The sequence below is a fragment of the Vulpes vulpes genome, chromosome 2, assembly GCF_048418805.1.
Source record: "Vulpes vulpes isolate BD-2025 chromosome 2, VulVul3, whole genome shotgun sequence".
NCBI classification, from domain to species: domain Eukaryota; kingdom Metazoa; phylum Chordata; class Mammalia; order Carnivora; family Canidae; genus Vulpes; species Vulpes vulpes.
In genome coordinates, this window is record NC_132781.1 from 121,815,712 (window position 1) to 121,835,421 (window position 19,710).

The 19,710-nt window shown below is 41.6% G+C and overlaps 1 protein-coding gene across 8 annotated transcripts in view; it reads left to right on the top strand.

Annotated features, from left to right (window-relative positions):
- Positions 1 to 19,710, top strand: part of ARHGAP26 (Rho GTPase activating protein 26) — a 416,966-nt gene that overhangs the window by 113,256 nt on the left and 284,000 nt on the right. For all 8 annotated transcript variants that reach the window (XR_012000004.1, XM_072749878.1, XM_072749874.1 and 5 more), the window contains 3 exons: positions 8,931 to 9,041; positions 16,433 to 16,537; positions 18,045 to 18,174. Coding sequence is in view for 7 of the 8 variants with exons in the window: in XM_072749878.1 (XP_072605979.1) it covers positions 8,931 to 9,041; positions 16,433 to 16,537; positions 18,045 to 18,174 (346 nt within the window). In the remaining variant the exon portion in view is untranslated. The remainder of the gene's footprint in view (positions 1 to 8,930; positions 9,042 to 16,432; positions 16,538 to 18,044; positions 18,175 to 19,710) is intronic.

Consider the following 19,710-nt stretch of genomic DNA (forward strand, 5'->3'; position numbering starts at 1 on the left):
CTTCCTTCCTTCCTTCCTTCCTTCCTTTCTTTTTTCTTTAAGTAGGATTTTTCATTCATATATTTTATGCTTTGGTAACCTTGTTTTAAAAAGGGCAAATTATCTGACCTACCCTGAGCCTTTCTGGATTGACATGAAGAATAGTTCACTTGGAAAAGTAAGTTAGCTTTGCAGCCATGCATCTCTGATCATTTTTGTTTAGTTTGTGGAGATTTGCATAGAAAGGATATTGTTTCTGGGAAATAGAGCAGTTTCCTAGTGGAGTTGTGAAGTTGACTATATGAATATTATTTTCCTCTTAACAATATACTTAACCTTTCTGAGTTAAATGCTAAAGAGAGGCTGTGACTTCCAAGCTAGCCTTTCTTCTTTTTTAATGTTTTTATTTAAATCCAGTTAGTTAATATACAGTGTAGTATTAGTTTCAGGTATACAATATAGTGATTCAGCCCTTCCATATATCACCCAGTGCTCATCATGACAAGTGCCCTCCTTAATCCCAACACCTATTTCCCCATCCTCCTCACCCACCTCCTCTCTGGTAACCATCAATGTGTTCTCTTTAATAAAGTGTCTGTTTCTTGGTTTGTGTCTGTGGTTTTTCCTTTTTTCTGATTTTTAAATATGATTCACATGAGTAGAATCATATGGTATTTGTCTTTCTCTGGCTGACTTATTCACTTAGTATTATACTCTCTAGTTCCATCCATGTTATTTAAAATGGCAAGATTTCTCTTTCTTTTTCCTTTCCTTTCCTTTCCTTTCCTTTCCTTTCCTTTCCTTTCCTTTCCTTTCCTTTCCTTTCCTTTTTCCTTTCCTTTTTCCCTTCCTTTTTCCTTTCCTTTTTCCTTTCCTTTTTCCCTTCCTTTTTCCTTTCCTTTTTCCTTTCCTCTTTCCTTTCCTCTTTCCTTTCCTCTTTCCTTTCCTCTTTCCTTTCTCCTTTCCTTTCCTTTCCTTTCCTTTCCTTTCCTTTCCTTTCCTTTCCTTTCCTCTCCTTTCCTCTCCTTTCCTCTCCTCTCCTCTCCTCTCCTCTCCTCTCCTCTCCTCTCCTCTCCTTTCCTTTCCTTTCCTTTCCTTTCCTTTCCTTTCCTTTCCTTTCCTTTCCTTTCCTTTCCTTTCCTTTCCTTTCCTTCTTTCCTTCCTTTTTTGTGCCTGAGTAATACTTGATAGTGTATATGTGTGTGTATATATATATATATATACACACACATACACATACTGCATCTTCTTTATCCACTCATTAGTTGATGGACACTTGTCAACCTAGCCTTCGTTCTTGAATTTACTTTGTTTTTGAGCAAATACTATGCAGTACTTCTGTCAGGTGAACCTTACTCTGAAGATCCTATGGTTGAAGATTGAACAATGAAGATACATCAGGAGATGGTGGAGTCGAGTCCCCTGCCCACCAGGATTTGTTACCCATCCTCAGTAATATCTGGTTTTCAGAACCCTCTGCTTTGATATGGGCATTTAAACCAGTTGTGTAAGTGATGAAGAGGGGGCCCAGTAGCAACTCTGGCAACCAGTGTTTGTGGTGGGCTTTGCTAGATCAGTTCTTGCCCAACCATCCAAAACATCAGCTGAGCACTTGGTGTGAACTGTGGAAAGTAGAAAACACTAACCTATCCTTGAAGATCTTGTGCCTGACCAGGGAAAAAGCAGCAAACAAATGGTGAGGTCATTCTTGAAGATAGCATAGCTACTCAGGTAAATCTTATCAAATATGCTAGAGAAGACTAAAGAAAACCCATTGTCAGTGGAATGTATATAAAGTGCTAACTTCATTGAATGGAATCCCAGCTGTGCATGGGATATAAGCTCTGGAAGATGCCCAAGAATATGCAGTCATCCATGCTAAATGTAAATCCACTTAGGTTCTGTCCCGATGCCCTCACTTTAGTTACGTTTCTTTGAATGTCATTTGGCATTTAGAGTTTGGAAACTACATTTAAGCAAAGTCTTGTGGCTGCAACTCAAAATGACCAGAGGTAGCTAGATCTATAGTTGCTAAGCAGTTAATAGGAGTCAGTCTTTAAGAGTTGAGCAACTGTGTGATTGTTCTAGCACCTGCTGATGTTGAGAGGCCCATAGTACAGTTAGTCTGAAGGTATGGCATTCCCCAGAGTGAGGATGTCTCTGCCATCTGTTCCCTCTGTTCCTGGATACTGCTCGCTTGGTCTGGGATGAGTCTAAATACTCCTTTAAGTCCACACCAGTATCTTATCCCACTGAGATAGCACAGTGTTGGGACCAGAGCACTGAGTGGCAGAGAGATAGCTTACTTCAGTGCCTGCTGTGCCATGTATTTACTGTATGACCTGGGGCAAGTACTCCTCTCTCTGGGCTTTTAGTCCTTTTTTTTTTTTTTTTTTTTTTTTTGTAAAATACAAAGTACCTATTGTGTCTACTACATGTAGGAGAAGGCAAATTATGGCTGCTAAACAAGTACAAGGTATTAACCCCAAGGCTGATTTGTTTTTCCCTATCCCCTGTTTCCAAATTGGGGGGTACTCTCTTCCTCGTTGATTCAATATGTTCAGGTTATTAAAAAAGAATACCAGGTATTCTAGGTAGCTTTATAGAGACAGAAATTTGACTCACAGCTAGGAGGTTAGGGAGGACAATATTAAGGTGCTGGCAGATTTAGTATCTGGTGAGAACTTGGCTCCTGGTTCACAGATGGCTGTCTTTTTGCTGTGGCCTCATGTGGTGGGAGGGCTAAGGGAGCTCTCTGGAATCTTTTTTATAAGGCCGCTCATCCCATTCATGAAACTCCACCCTCATGACTTGGTCACCTCCCAAAGACCCCACCTCCAAATGCTGTCACATTGGGGGTTAGGTTTCAACATAAGAATGTTGTCAGGGGCATAAACATTCAGTCTATAGCACTGACTTTGCCAGTTATTTATATTAATGGGCATTTCTTTGTTACACTATTTTGTTACAGTTCTTTGTGTGCTTGTCTTTGACCCAGTCATACTTTCTAAGTATTTTGTAGGGCAAGGAGTGGGCTGTAGATCTTCTTTAAGGTCTGGATCTGTTTTCAAGCATTGCTTTTTAGTTGTACCTGAGCTGAATTAAATTGCTAAAAAAAGTGATATAATACTTTAACAACAATAATAGCAGCAGATATTTACCAAATGCTTATTTTTGTGTCAGGTCCTGTGTTAGGCACTGTACTTGGAATCTTCTCAAATCCTTGCAATTTCCTTGTGAGGTACCAATGTATTCTCTCTGTTTTACATATGAGGGAGACTAAGGCTCAAAGATGTTAGATAGCCTGTCCATAGGTAGTTAGATTGTGAACACTGGCTCCTGATTCTGGAACTCTTTTTCTCTCTTAACTCACTGTGCTCTTTTACTTGTGTGTGTCTCTCCCCCCCCCCCCCCCCCCCCCCCCACGGAATGTTGCTGGGCTGCCTGTAAGTCATTGTTGTTCAATGCCCATGTCATGAAAATAAAATTGGCTGGAAGGAGGGACCTTGATAATCTTCTGGTTGAACCTTCTGGATATATATTTGAAGGAACTGGGTTCCTTGCAGAGGTCAAGTGATTAATGTTCAAGGTCTTCTTCCCCCTATTTAGTGATGATTTTCTTCACATTTATTTAAAAAATAAACTTAGGAACATGACTTAACATGTAGTGTACTTTTAATGAAATCTACGTTCTTTGATTATCCAGAATTCTTCCTTCATTGCAAGGCTCCAAACTGAATACTTTTAAATTCTAGCCCATCCCTACATCCTGGTCATGTGGAATGACACTGCCATCTAGTGGATGATTCTTTTTTAAATCATTGTATGTGTCAAGCTCTAAGAAGCTTCAAAGACAATATTCACTTAACCCATTCACTGCATGCTTCTGTGAGTTTATTCAGGTGTTGAGCATATTATAGAGAGTGAAAGGAATGATTGGCTTTCCTGGAATTTACAGTCTCGGACAATGTCCCTTTTCCAAGAAGCATGGAATGATTGGTGCATCTCAGACAAGCTGGTAGGTTCACTGCTTCTCAAGTAACAAGCAGAGAAATGATTTTGAGTATCTGCCATGAGGGCTTGACTTCTGGCCCATGAGTCCATTGCATGATGAGAGTCTAAGCATGTGATGAATTCTGTGGCCCAGATGAGCAGGGTCATTAGCAGAAGAAACATACCATTCCACTTGGATTTCTTTCCCTTTCCTTTGGAAATGCATTGAGTTACGCTTTCTTCTGAAAACTGGACCACTGCTGGCCACATAGAGATCAGTTATTTCATTAATAAAGCATCTCTTGAATGCCTACTACAGACCAGGCACTGTTCTGTAAGCTAGAATAGTAAAGTGGAAAAATGAGACAGTCTTTGCTCTTATTGATGTTATATTGCAGTAGGCAAAACAAGAAAACATAGAAGAGAATTTTACATAATGATAAGGAAATAAATTGGGAGGTGGGTTATCCCAGGATATCTTTATCTTATATATAATAATGTGGTCAGTGAAGTCTTTTCTAAAGAGGTTAACCTTTGAATTGAAACCAGAAGGATGAGAAGGACCACCAAGAGAAAAGCTAGAACCAAAAAAAAAAAAAAAAAAGAAAAAGAAAAAGAGAAAAGCTAGAACAGTGTTCTTTAAATTGTGAGTGTGTTGGGGCGCCTGGCTGGCTCAGTTGGTAGAGTATGTGACTCTTGATCTCAAGGTTGTAAGGCCCATGTTGGGTGTAGAGATTACTTAAAGGATTTTTTTTTAAAGGATTTTAAATAAATGGTGAGTGTGTCCTAAAAATCTGAATTACTGGGTCGTGAAATAGAATAGAGGAAGCTAGAATGGAAGAAGATAAGGCATGTTTTTTAGGTCTTAATGGAAAAGATTTTTCTTACTGTATCTTAAATTTTTTAAAAATTGAATATTTATGTACAAATCAAAACCACAATGAGATACTATGACACAACAGTCAGAATGGCTAAAATTAGCAAGACAGGAAAAATAAATATTGGTGAGGATGCTGAGAAAGGGTTCCTCTCACTCTTACACTGTTGGTAGTAATGCAAGCTGGTACAGCCACTCTGGAAAACAGTTTGGAGGTTCCTCAAGAAGTTAAAAGTAGAGCTACCCTATGACCCAGCAATTGTACTATTAGGTATTTACCCCAAAGATACAAATGTAGTGATCCGAAGGGGCACCTGCACCCATTATTCATAGCAATGTTTGTAATAGCCAAACTGTGGAAAGAGCCAAGACTTTCATTGACAGATGAATGGATAAAGAAGTTGAGGTGTACACACACACACACACACACACACACACATACATATATATATACACACACACATACACGCACAATGGAATATTATTCAGCATCAGGAAGGATGAATACTTATCATTTGCATCGACATGGTTGGAACTGGAGGGTATTATGCTGAGTGAAATAAGTCAGAGAAAGACAATTATCATATGGTTTCACTTATGTGGAATATAAGAAACAGTGCAGAGGATCATAGAGGAAGGGAAGGAAAGCTGAATGCGAAGTCGTCAGAGTGAGAGACAAATCACAAGAGACTCTTAACTATAGGAAACTGAGAGTTGCTAGAGGGGAGGCAAGTGGGGGGATGGGGTAACTGAGTGATGGGTGTTAAAGAGGACACATGATGCGATGAGCACTGGGTGTTATATGCAATTGATAAATTATTGAATGCTACATCTGAAAATAATGTACTATATGTGGCTAATTGAACTTAAATTTAAAAAATTAAATATTTATCAAGGAGAAAAGGTTTATAAGCAGAAGGAACACCCAAGTACAAAATTGCATGGCAGGAAAGCATTTGGAGTGTTATGGAACAAGGGAGTCCATCTGGGAGGCTGGAGCACAGTGCAAATGTACTGGGGGTGGCTGGAAGGTGGGACAGATGAGCAGGTCACAGAGTCTTGCAGACCGTAGTGGAAACCAGAGAAAGGCATTGAGAGGGTTGTGAGAAGCTCTGAGTCAAATTTTAAGAAAGCTCTTCTGACTGTTGGGTGTGGACTGCATTGAGAAAGAAAGTGGGGAAACCAATTAGGAGAGAAGTATAACCACCTAGAGATGCATGGCTGACTTAGGGAAGAAGCTGGGATTGAAGCCCATCTGCTGTGAAGTGCCTGGTGATAGTGACAACAAATGTGCACACAGCACTTTTTTGTGTTCCAATTGTTTATATCCTTTAGCTCATTTGCTCTGGACTCAGGGCAAGGGCAGATACTGTCTCCCACCTCCAGGTGTGGGAAAGAGCCCCAGAGAGGATAAGTTACTTGAGCAGATCTCTCCAGCTAGGGATTGCTAGAACTACAAGTCCAAGCCAGGTGTTTGCTGTTAGCTCTCTGACTGATGCTGGGCTCTGCTCTTAGAGGAGTTTCCTCCATTGCTGTCTAATTGCAGGAGCCACTTTGCAAATTTCCAGAATGATTTTTTCTTCAGTTGCAGTGTCACTTGGCAAGCCCAAGCCAGGAGGGTGTTTGAGGTGTGTCGGTAGTCAGGGGAAGTGGATGCATCCCTAGTGTAAGTGTGTTGGATTTGCACCATGGGGGAAATGAAAGGCTGCAGGAACATATGGGGCTTAGCTGGCAGGAGCCTAGGTGGAAGGGATGTTAGCCCAGTGGTCTGAATGGCCATACCTGGGGAGGAGGGGGTGCAGCACTTCCTGAAACTGTGCCTCCAAATAAAGATCTCTCAGTCCTCAGATGCCAACTTGCTCTATTTGAAGGCTTAGAAATGCCCCTAGGGGCAGCCTGGGTGGCTCAAGTGGTTTAATGCTGCCTTCAGTCCAGGGCCTGATCCTGGTGGAGATCAGGGATTGAGTCCCACATCAGGCTCCCTGCATGGAGCCTGCTTCTCCCTCTGCCTATGTCTCTGCCTCTCTCTCTCTCTCTCTCTCTCTCTCTGTGTCTCTCATGAATAAATAAATAAAATATATAAAAGAAATGTCCCCAGGCTTAGCCCTTCATTTTATTTTTATTCAGCACTTAGCAGACTAGTTTCTGTGTGTTAATATATTGTCCTGGGAGGAAGTTGCTCACAGGAGAACTGAATGGGCTGTTTGTGCTCTCCCAGGGTTTGCAGTTTTTCTGTTTATTTACATAATTATTTAATATCTCTTTTCTTCACTATGCTGTAAGCTCCACGAAGGAATTCTTTTTGTTGATGGTTGAATGAATGAATGATTTACCATGTCCTTTAGATAGAAAGATAGTGCCATATTTGGTGTAATGGCAGGTAAGTGCTATCTTGGGTTTCTTCTGTAGGGTTCTTGACAAGGGAACCCTGGAGGTCATGTTTCTGTAGGGGGCTTTGCTTGTCTTTGTAAAGTATTTTGTGCAGTGGTTTCTGACCCCTTAATTTCTAAAGAAAGCAGAGTTGTGTTTCCTACTAGCAGGATATTCGTTTCTATTAAAAAATACTATTTTTTTTTTGTCATTGAAATGTGCATTCAGTATCATTTTCTGTTTTGAAACAATGAGGTGACATAGTGACTGTGGAAGGCTACAGCTTTCTCGTGATAGTTGAGGTACTTTGAAGCATAGCATCCTACTACTCCACACACACACACACACACACACACACTCATTTTCTTCTCTGGGATCTATACCCCCCATCAGTGGTTTAGTTGTATTCATGTGTGGGTCTTTTTAGGCCCCACGGTTCCCTTTTCCCCCATCTGCACAGAGGGAGGACCTAGGTTAGGATGGAGTAACATAATTACCCTGCTGGGGTAAACTCAGAGTTTGTTCTTTGACCACAAAGAAAGAATGGGAAACTCGTGTGGAAATGTCCTTTTCTGAGTCCCCTGCCCTCTAACAGCTTGTTTAGTTCATTCGTAAAGGGATGGGGATAGCCCTGCAGGTTGCTCTTTTTTTCTCCTTAAAGATTTGTCTTCCATGGAACCCTCATCTGCCCCAGGGTGTGTGGAGGCAGTATAGCCTGCTAGTTTAAAGATGATCAGGGGGCCTAGGTGGCTCAGTCGGTTAAGCATTTGCCTTTAGCTCAGGTCATGATCTCAGGATCCTGGGATTGAGCCCTGCTTTGGGCTCTCTGCTTAGGGAGTCTGCTTCTCCCTCTGCCTCTGTGCTCTCTCTCTCTCTCTCTCAAAAAAAAAAAAAAAAAAATCTTAAAAAAAAAAAGTTGATTGAGAGTCAAGGCACCTGGGTGTGCAGTCAGTTAAGCATCTGACTCTTAGTTTTGACTCAGGTCGTGATCCTGCGATGGAGTCCCTGCATCAGGCTCTGTGCAGGGTCTGCTTATGGTTTCTCTGTTGCTCTCCCTCTGTACCCCCCTGTGCGCTTCCTCTCTTTTTCTTTCTCAAATAAATAAGTACCTCTTTAAAGGTGATTGAGGGTCTTGGATGCTGATCCACAAGTACAGAAATCCTAACTCTCCTATGTACTAGCTGCTGCAGCTTCCTTAATGTTAGCAGACTTCATTTTCCTCCTGTAAATTAGAGGTAATGAGAGTATCTTCTTCTTCTTTTTTTTTTTTTTTAAGATTTTATTTATTCATGAGAGACACAGAGAGAGAGAGGCAGAAACATAGAGGAGAAGCAGGCTCTCTATGGGGAGCCCGATGTGGGACTCGATCCCAGGACCCCAGGATCATGCCCTGAATCAAAGGCAAGACGGTCAACCACTGAGCCACCCAGGCATCCAGAGAGTATCTTCTTTTTAATAATGGAATGAGGATTAAATAACTACAGTTAATGAGGAGTGAGTAACAACCTATGCACACCTGAGGGTATGGTGCCTGGCACAAAGTCAAGTCCTCGACTGACTATTGTCATTATTCTCATGTCTGTTTTGTACTGTTTGAATTGTTATTAAATTCAAAAGAATTTTGAATCTCCAGAGATTTTTCTAGCTTGCTTGCTGAATGCTCTCCTTGGATAGTGACCGATTTTTCTCTTAAATTCTGTCTTGTTTGTAGGCAGACAGCCAAGTGGACTTGGTCCGGCAGCATTTCTATGAAGTATCCCTGGAGTATGTCTTCAAGGTGCAAGAAGTCCAAGAGAGAAAGATGTTTGAGTTTGTGGAGCCTGTAAGTATATGCTCAGGGTTTAATGGTTATCCACACTTTGATCCCCAGCCCTCATTCCACTGCGTAGATGACAAAATGCTCTAGGTTGTTGATGAAGAGGTTGACCAGCTCTGGTGCTCTGCCTTCTGCTATGTAGCAGCACTCTGTCTATCTGGCTACCCTGGATTGTCCCCTGTGGCCATTCCTTTGCAACCTGAGCAGCAGTGATGGTCCATTCAGTGGTAGTTGAGTCCTCAAGCTCCCCTGTATTCTGCTAATTGGTTTCTAGGTGGAAGGAGGGCAGGAGCCAAAGTTTTCATCTTGCCCAACAGTAGTGATTATACCTTAACTTTTCACCCTTTCCACCCCCTTCCTTTCTTCTTCAAATAAGGCCTACGGCAAAAGGGGAATGTACAGGATGCCTTCCTTTTTTTGTCTGCTCAGCTCAAAGCCCCTCTGCGCTCCTTCCATGCATTAAGAGGTGCTATGTAAAGTGATTTCTCATTGTAGTTTGTTATAACTGGGCAGCAGGGAGATTGTGCTTGCTGAACCATGATGGGATTTGGACTTGGTCACTGTGTCCCAGTGGTTACAGAAGATTGTAGTGTAGAAACAAGTCCGGCTTTAGTTGAAGCCACCTTCGCATGGTTGTGGCTTTGTGCAGTGGTGGTGGTGCTGTACCCTGTTGTGGCACTCTGAATCCACATTATGAAGATGTCCTGGAAACAATAAGAGAGCGTGTGGGCCTCAATCTAAAACTCTTGCAGACCTTGGATTCTTAATTAAAAATGCAGCCTGTGATTTAGACCCAAGCCTGGGGTCTCTATAGAAATGATTCTTACCTACCTAGATGTAAGAAAGTGATTTTCTTAAACAAGAATCAAAATGTAAGAAACTGAAAGAAAATAACCACTGTTTTTAGTAAAAAGTGTTCTGTGCTCCATTTCTAATTTATAAACTTCTAGGATGCTTTTTAGGCAAGTAGACTTGCTAATAGTTTGATCAGTCTCCAGTTGGCTTTGGAATCTGATGCTTAGATTTCTTACTATACTGGAACTGTGATCTGGGGAATCCCCTCTCTGCCACCTCATCTGGCAACTTCTTTAAGGTCTTTAATTACCTCAGTCTTCTTATCTGAAAATTAGACACTTTAGAGCCAACTTCCTGTCTAGTAGTGGTCTCTGTCACAGTCTCAGGTCAAAATCCCCATGTTTTTTGCAGGGTCTGTGTGGTGGGAGAAGCCATCTGTTAGAGAAAGTGAGCTGATTGATTTCTCTGTTAAGGGCACAGAGGTGTTTTGTTTTTTTAAGATTTTTATTTATTTATTCATGAGAGATACACAGAGAGAGGCAGAGACACAGGCAGAGGGAGGAGCAGGCTCCATACAGGGAGCCCAATGTGGGACTTGATCCCGGGACTCCAGGATTACGCCCTGGGCTGAAGGCAGGCGCCAAACCACTGAGCCACTGGGGATGCCCAAAGCTAGCTTTTCAGTGAAGGTTTACTGAAGACTGTTTCCTCTGGTCTGGGCAGGCATTCAGATCCTCTCAGAGAATTAGCCTTGGGCATTTTAAGTTGATTTTACCAGAATTTGTAGAGGGAAAAAAAATCCAGTGTGATTGTAATAATCTTTATGTGCACATTGATATTACTCTCCAATTGCCTGCTTTTGAGGACTTGGATTTTAATTGGCCCATCATACTTCTTTGAAGTGATTTTGTTGTTGTTGCTGTCCAGTTTGATCTCCTAGTGAGTCAGGAACTGTATCTCTTAGCTTTTGCTGGATAACAACCACAAAACATCATAAAACAGTAGATATTTATTTCTCTTAAATCTGAGGGTTTCAGCCAACCTGTCTGTACTCAGCTGGATGACTACTGATCTAGGTGGGCTTTCCTTCTCCTCCCTCCCCCTCCTTTTCTTTCTCTTCTTTGTGTTTGTTTGCCCCTTCCCTTCCCTTCCCTTCCCTTCCCTTCCCTTCCCTTCCCTTCCCTTCCCTTCCCTTCTTCCTTCCCTTCTTCCTTCCTTCCTTCCTTTCTTTTCTTTTCTTTTCTTTTCTTTTCTTTTCTTTTCTTTTCTTTTCTTTTCTTTTCTTTTTTTTCTTTCTTTCTATAATCCTTCTATTTCCTGGCACTCACTTTTAGTATATCAGTGTCTTGAATTTTTGAGAGGCAGTATAATCATTGGTAAGGGCTCCAGAGCCAGACTGCATAGATTTAAATCTCAGGTCAGCCATTTCCTATCTGTGTGTTCTTGGGGAAGTAATTTCCCTGAGCCTGAGATTCCTCATCTGCAAAATGAGTATAATAATACCATCTGCCATATAAAGATGTTAGAAGGAATAAGTAAGTTTATCCATGTATGATGCTTAGAATAGAGTAAACCTAATTAGCACCCAGTTAGTATATAATTGCTAATTAGCACCCAGTTAACAATTACTATTTATCATAAGATAGAGAAATATATAAGCTTCATTCAACCTGGGTCTGCTCAGATGAGCAAACAAGTCAAGTGCCAATATTAATAGGGCCTACCTGTTTTAATATAAAAATTTTTGGTAAAAAAAAATTTTTTTTTTGGTAAATCTGAAAGCGTTTGCTTACTATAGAGAAATTGCTATGCTGTTCCCGAGGAGTTCAAAGCCTTATTAGGGAAGCGAGATGTATAGAGAGGTAGCTAAGGGAGCAAGTAGCTCAGTGCCAGGTGGAACAGGAGGAATCATGCATGGAAGTGCCAGAAGGGTTTTAAGGAGTGGAAAACTGTTGGGATTTGTGGATGTTTCCTAGGCCATGCAGTGAGGCACTGGGAGAGCTAATGAAAAAAATTTCTGGTCCCCTGTTAGAATGAAAAGAAAGTGATAGGAACTTGCCCAAAGTTAAATTAAATGAATTGGTTAAGAGGCTGTATATAGAATTCACATGTTAAACCTTCACTTTTTTATAGAAGTTGATGTTGCTCAACCCACCCGCTTATGGGCAGGTCAGTTCTTTGGGAGCTGTGGATAGCGGGAGGGATTGATCCAGAACACTGCTGATTACATCTGTGGTTGTCAAAGTCTGAGAAATGCACTCTCAGGCTCCACCCTCAACCCCAAAACTGAGGGTGAGCCCCTGTTGTATCTCTTTTAGTAAGGCCTCTAAGGTGATTTTGTTGTACATTTAAGTTTGAGCCCCTGGCAGAGATTGTGCCTTGAAATAACAGTTGATGATTAGGTGTAACTGTGTTATATGCTAATGATCTGTTCACCTCCAGAATGTCATCAATCTTTACACTCTCTCTGAGGGTAGGTAATTGCTGTTTTATGTCTGTTTTCAGATGAGGAAATGGAAGCACATTTATTCTCTAAGGTGACATCTGGTACCTAGCAGAACTGGAATGGTCTTGCTCTTGGTCTCTCTGAAACAGTATTTGATTGCTTACAGGTGGAAAGGAAACCAGCACAAAATTTATTGAACTAAACTGCTGGGGTACCTGGTATGGGTATTCATATTTTGAGGTGGTTGCTGTCAAGGGAATCTTCCAGCCATTCAAGGAACCTCCATGCATATTGACTATGTTCATTTGTTTCTTAGAAAGTAACTTCAAGTACCAGGTTGTTCTTGACATTCAGGAAAACAAAAACAAAAACAAAAAAGTTCACCGTTCCAAAGCAGAAAATTCAGACTTCAGGGATCAAAACCATATTTTTGTGTGTGTGTGTGCCCTGGAAGCCTTTATTTTCTTGTTGAGGTACTAAATGTTCTGGAGATTTTGGACTGCAGATAATGACATCCTGATTTCTTGAAGGTGAAGCCACATAATGTCTGTTCCCTGAGTTTTCATAATTGAAGGCTACAGAGAACTCACTCCCCACATTCATCAGACACTGCATCCTCTGAGTTGTACCTTGCAAATATTTCATGCTTGCTGTGACTTCCTGTCCTTTCTTACTACTTCTGCCCCATTGTAGGTCTTCATTTTTTCCTTTGATTTGTTGCATGCTATCTTGGGCTCTCCCCTTTCCCAGGCTGTGCTGGACACTGCCACCACACTGCATCTTCTGACATGTACATCTGAGTATATCCCTCTTGCTGACAGCTCCAGTGGGTGCTCCTGTGTTAAGGCCATTGCATAGGTAATCTCGGTCTTTACCACCACCCCAGTGCAGGAGTAGGTAGCATTAGTGTCCTCTTGGAAAAGAGGAGTTGCAGGGTGTTAACATGGCTCGCCCAGTACAACTTTTAATCGCTCTACTGTCTGCTTTTCTCTTTGTCATGCAAATGAATGATTCTTGGTGGTTATATTTGTTTGTGAGGGCTGCCATAACAAAGTACCACCAACTAGGTTCTCAGAAACTTACTATGTCTCATAGTTGTAGAGGCTTGAAGTCCAAGATCAAGGTGTCAGCAGGGCCATGCTCCCTCTGAAAACTGTAGGGAAATTATCTTTTCTTCTCTCTAGCTTCTGGGCTAGCTTCTTCCCTCTAGCTTCTGTGTTGCTGGCAGTATTGGCATTTCTTGCTTTATAGGTGCATCACTGCTGTCCCTTGGCCTTGTGTAGCTATCATCTCTCTGTTTCTGTCCAAATATCTCTTTTTTTATGAGGGCACTGGTCATTTTAGTGTCCTCCTCCTGGCCTAATTTTAAGTTGATTACCTCCATAAAGACTCTTTCCAAATAAAATCATATTCTGAGTTACTGGGATTAGGACTTCAACATAATTTTTTTGTCAGGGTTGGGGGAACACTATTCAGCCTATAGCAATAGCTTTATTCTATGAATGGAAGCAACCTAAATTTATCAGATAGTCCAGAATGGTACAACTGTCACTAAATGAAGCACTTAATGTTTTTGCTTACTTAAAAAAATGTATATTGCTACGTTATCTGGTTGGAAAGAGGAATAGTTTTTTTTTTTTTTTTTAGTCATTTTCTGAAGAAAACAAGAATGGGGGTCCTTGAAGGCAAAGGGAAGGGGGAAAGGCCTTTTTTTGGCATTTCCTTTGTTGTGCTGTGATTGTGTGTCACTGACTGTTCAGGGAACAGCCTGTGTGGACGTGCTGATTTATCTGCCAGCTAAGGTGAGGCTACAATAAGCTTTTCCTCTGTGTGCTTGAGTGCAGGCATTTCTTTAGGGCAGACAGATGATCCCATCTCTGAGAGCTTTCTGTGAGCCTCGCCCCGCCCTCTGGGAGTGGACTTCCATTCTCCACCGGGGGTGCTGGATTCAAAAGGTCATGTGGTGTGTGGGAAGGGGATGTCAGGAGGTGGGCGAGGGGAAGAGCAATGCTGCCAGAGGAGAAGGGAAGTGGGCCAAAGATAACAATACCTATGGAATCATTTCCCACAGAGAAGCAGACAATCAAGCATGATATCAAAGGAAGTGAAAATCAAAATAAATACCAATAACTCTCTGCCTTTGGAGTACTTGGTGTGCATGCCCAGGTGGTGTCTTAGTGGGCTGTTGGAAGCCCTGTTGACTTTAAAGGGTTAGGTAAATCAGAGTTAATAGGAGAAATGACTTTAGAATTCGCTGCGTATCTCCTGCATTATTAGTTCAGTGCCTTGGAAAAGTGATGAGTGGGCATAGCATTCAAGAACGGAGGGAAGGAAAAGATAAAGATACAGTTTTCATTGTGAACACTGACACTAGGTTTGACATAAGGACCTCTTCTTCTTTATTACTGGAGCCATCTAGGAGGAAAAGCCTGAGCTTTCCTCTCAAAACAGTATTTTATACAGGAGAGGTTCAAAAGCTTCCATCATCTTTCATGAAAATAATTCATTATTAGTCTGTGGTGACTCTATGTGGTTTACCACCTGTTAATTGATTTGTACTAGTGATTTATATGTGGCATCATTAGATATTTTTTATGCCAGAGGACCCAGCAAGGCCTCCTTTCTGACCTTCCATGAGAATCTAAGAATTCTTGCTCTAGGGACAATAGTGGTGGGAAGTCAGGATATCATATTATTTAAAAGCTGGATTTTGTCTGACTTCACAGTGTAGAGCTCTTTGTTAAACTGGGCCAGGCATGTGGCTTAGTCCAAAGACCATTCTTTTCTCTGAGCTTAGGTAGAGTAGCACATACTTAGTGCTTACGTTCTTGTCACAAGCCAACCAAGAGGGAGATGAGCAGGGGTAGGCTGAGTTTCCTTTACCATCATTGTTAGGGGTGCCTCTCAGAAGAGGAGAGTTAGGTGAAAAAACAAAGTGAGAATATGTTTAATTACTAAAGATATGTTCATTTTAGGGACTGGAAAATTAAATAGCACTATAGAGTAAAGCAACTGTATCCTGATGTTAACATGTGTTAGAGGCAGGTCAGGGAGGTCAGAGTGGACCAGTCAGAAAATGCGAGTTGGCATTGGAAGATTCAAGGAACAGTTATGGGGTTCCCAAATGCAGTACGACAGAGCATGTGACAAAGTAAAGTTCTGGTTCTTCTAAAACCTAGTTGAGGCTTTTATTACAATCCTTTCTTCAGGTTGAGATTTGGAACTGAGGCAAGATGTGTAGAACTTGGGAAGGGACCAGGGAAGCTTAACAACAGTAGGTTTGTGTGTAGATTCTGGGAGGAAATATGGCAGGAGTGAGCATTGGTTGAACTTGGTGAAGTGAAGACTGGCAGGGCTCAGGGTGGGAACATTAATAGTTTTCTTTGTCTGAAGGTGTGTTGTGAGAAACATGCTGAACAGATGTTTTTCAGTCTTCACTGAACACTAGACCACACTGTGAATGGACTTAATACCTTTTAGCTCAAGGAGATTTAAATGAGAATTTCAGGGAACCATCATAACTGAAGACATGGGTATATCTATAGTGTTTATAATATGTGGATAGTTTAGGGAAAGCACAGAAGCACACTTGAGTGGAAGTCCGATCTGGATGATTTTCTTTGATTTGACTTTGCCTGTTAATTGCAGACTCAGAACATACCAGCTTCCTCTTCTTCCCTCTTTGTTGGCTGCCAATATAACCACACTTTTCCCCATGGTAACCTGATATTACAGATGTATTTGATGGAGAGTGAGTTGGATTTGAAGGAGACTGGTCTTCAATTTCTGAAGAAGTGAATTTTTTTTTAGAAGGCTCTGAGGTTGAGGAAGAGCTTGGATGTTGGTGCCAAGGAGACCTGGTTTCAAATCCTGGTTGCTATGTAATGTACTTTGTCTTTTGGAGGAAGTTATTTAACCTTTCTGAACTTGTGTCCTCAATATTGAAATGGAGACAACAATAGTACTTACCTACTGAGTTAACATTTAGTGAGAGCTGGCATACGATGTTACAGTGCCTGGCATACAAGTAGTGCTCAGTAGATGATAGGCATTTTTATTATTTTATTCTAGTCTTTCAAACCAAGGTTGGGAACTCAGGTAAAGCTGCATACCTATTTGGCGTGCTTATGTGAACTCTGCCCTTCTTTCATTACAGCTACTGGCGTTCTTGCAAGGACTCTTCACTTTCTATCACCATGGTTATGAACTGGCCAAGGATTTCAGCGACTTCAAGACTGAGTTGACCATTAGCATACAGAATGTGAGTGGGCAAAGGGACAGACAGGTTTCCTTTCTCTGGTTGAGGAAAGGAAAGAACAAAGTATGGGTCTGATTGCATAGAGATCACTTAACCTGGATTGGAATGCAGATGAAGAAGATGGGTCCTGTTTGGGTTCAAAGGGCAGCTGGGGGCAGACATTTTTAGGGTGCTTCATGGCCCCAGGTTAGAGCATCATCCTCTTTTCCATTATTTCTAAGTACTATTTATGTTCTCGGAAGTCCTGCTGATATTTTTGTTTTAAATGTGTAGCACCAGAATCAGGATTTCCTTTGGCAGTGGAAGGCCCAGCCTCATTTCTGTGCATCTAGCTGCCTGGCCACAAGAGACCTTGGAGTGTGTTCAGGGGATGGGGGTAGGGCACACATGCTGGCCTGCAGCTCAGAGGATATGATCTTGTTCAACTTTCAGTGAGGCTGACAGGAAATCCAAGACAGACCCGTTTACTCCCAGTTGCCTTCACCAAACTTTAGCCAGCAGGACTTTTTGGTCTCAGAATCGTGCTGAGGGCCCTTTGGTTAGCAGTTACTGGTCCTCAGCCGCCTGTTCACTATGTGGCTGGCTATATTAGCCTACATGTTGTCTTTGTCTCTAGATGATGCTGTGTGGAAAAGAAATCCAAGTGTGTCCTTGTGAGTTATATCGCATGGGTTTAAAAGCCTGGAGCTTGCCCTGCCATGGTTCTCTATGTTTTGGAAAACAAGAAGTTGCAGAGTCTTGCACAAGGTTTCACAAAGCATGGCTTTCCCTTAGGCCAATTTCCTTAGGAGGTAGACTCAGAAATGGAGGTTTACATGTAGCAGGTTTATAGGGGAGCAGGGTTAGCAGAATCACCTGTGAGACAGAGGGCAGCAGACAGTTGCAGGAGTTGAGCTGTGAGGCCTCATTCAATGCCCTCGGGTGTCCTGGACCTGATATGGACCTTCACCGTGGCCTGAATAGAAGAAAGGGTGTCAGACTTGGGACCCCTTCCCCTATTGCCCCCAGCCTGAACTAGTCATGGGGTGCAGGTTGCCCTGGGGGAAAGGAGTTACCTTGAATGAAGTAGCTCCCTTTTGAGGAGGAAACCATCTGTGAACTATCAGCAAATGGTATTCCCTGCAGCTGGAGAAATAAGTCCCTCTGTCTTGTAGGGGGCTTGGGGACTATTCTGTGAACTGAGTCAGGATCCCTTGGGTGCTTGTTTAAATGCACATTTCTGGGTCCACAGGTACTAAATTAATCTTTAGGGGTGAGGCCTGGACATTTGCATTTTTCCCACATTCTCCAGATGGTTTTGATGGTCTTGAGAACCACAGAATCATTCTGGTGTAGGATTTTAAGGTCAAAGGATACTTCTTGAAAGTGAATATTTGCCTGAATTCCTGGGTGGCTAAATGTTCCTTATCTGGTTTTAGATCTAAGGATTCCATAGGTTGATGTTGTGAATTATTAGAGATGGGAACAAGGTTTCGTTTCTCTGATTTGAATAAAATTCCTTTCATCCTAGACAAGAAACCGCTTCGAAGGCACCAGGTCAGAAGTGGAATCACTGATGAAAAAGATGAAGGAAAATCCCCTTGAGCACAAGACCATCAGTCCCTACACCATGGAAGGTTACCTGTATGTTCAGGAGAAACGTGAGTGCTAGTGGCAAACAGTAGCTTGGGGTACCCTCATGCCTTTTGCCCAGGAGGTGGAGAGTGTATCTAGTAGTGCCTAACTTAAAAGCACAGGTTCTGTCAATACAGATTTGGATGAATGAGAGTAGTATAGTTGAGTTTTTTGAGAGAGGGGTATCCAAAAGGTCTTGTTTACCTCTCTTTGTATTTGCTTTGTAACTGGAAATTTCCTTGGGAACCTGGAATCCATTGAGGCTCTGTGGTGGTTTTTTCCTCCACAGTGTCTTACAAATGCCCTTGGATGGCTGTATTCATCACATGCTTGGCAGAGAGGCTCTGGAAGGGCCTGGCATGCTAGACCTTATTGTTTCTCAGCAGTCATATTCTTGGGTGGACTGCATATGGAGTAATTTTGTTGGATTCAAGACTTGTTTCAGCAAGGACCAGTCATTACTTAAGCCCTTTCCCTTCTTTCTTCAGTTGCTATCATTTGAACACTTATATTTTATGAGAAGTAGAAACACAAACTCACTCTAATTGGTAGGAAGAGTGATGTCCCACAGTGGGACCACATTGTCCCACTGATGTGGTCAAAGGAAGAAATGCCAGGTGCTGCTAACTCAGACTCCTCTGTGGTGACTCACAGACTCCTGTGCTAGGCCCAGGGAAAGACTTTTAATGGGGCTGTGCTATGAGGGTAGCATTTCCAGACTTAGCTCATGGAGTGCTAGAGATAAAAGGAGGTCAGTTCTTTTTTTCTTTAATGGATAGTTGTCGTCTTCCATCCCTCCTTTTTGATTGGATGTGTTGCTCCTTCCCAATTCTTGCTGGTTCTGTGCTCTTTACTATTCTTTTGTTGATTCAGGACAAGGCAAATATCTCCACTCCTAGAAGCTTACTAATGGAACAGAGCACTTGATTTCAGTGATTTTCTGGTTAGTGATTACTCAAATTTTGGTTGGCCTTAAAATTGTTGCCTGGTGACAATGGAGGCAGTAGTGGGGATTTAGGTTGGAGGCATTGGTTGTCTTGAGGGTTTTATGCCCTTTTTTCTTACAGAGATGAGCTTGTTGAGGTTTATAAGAAGTGGAAAGTACCCTAGTGCTGTATTTTGTGTAGGCCTCAGTATAAGATGTTACCTTTTTTACCCAGTGAGAAGAACCACTCCAAAAAGTTTAAGGTCAACTTGAATATATAGTTCAGTCTCCACTTAAAATACTTTATTTATTCATATTATTTACTTACATAGACTTTCACATTAATAATCCAATTTTATGCAAATATTTCACATGATTTTTAAAACATGAGTATCTTGCTTTTCATTAAAGCCAGATTTTAACTCAAACACGAGTCTAAAGTGTATCAGTGGATACAAGTCTATTCATTTGAAAGTATTGGTTAACTTATTACTTAGAAATAATTTGAAACTTACAGAAAAATTGCAAGAAGAGTATAAGGGACAACCATGTGCCCTTTATCCAGATGCATGATTTTTTACCATTTTTCTACACTTAGAGCATTCTTTCTTTTTCTGGCTATATGCATACACACATC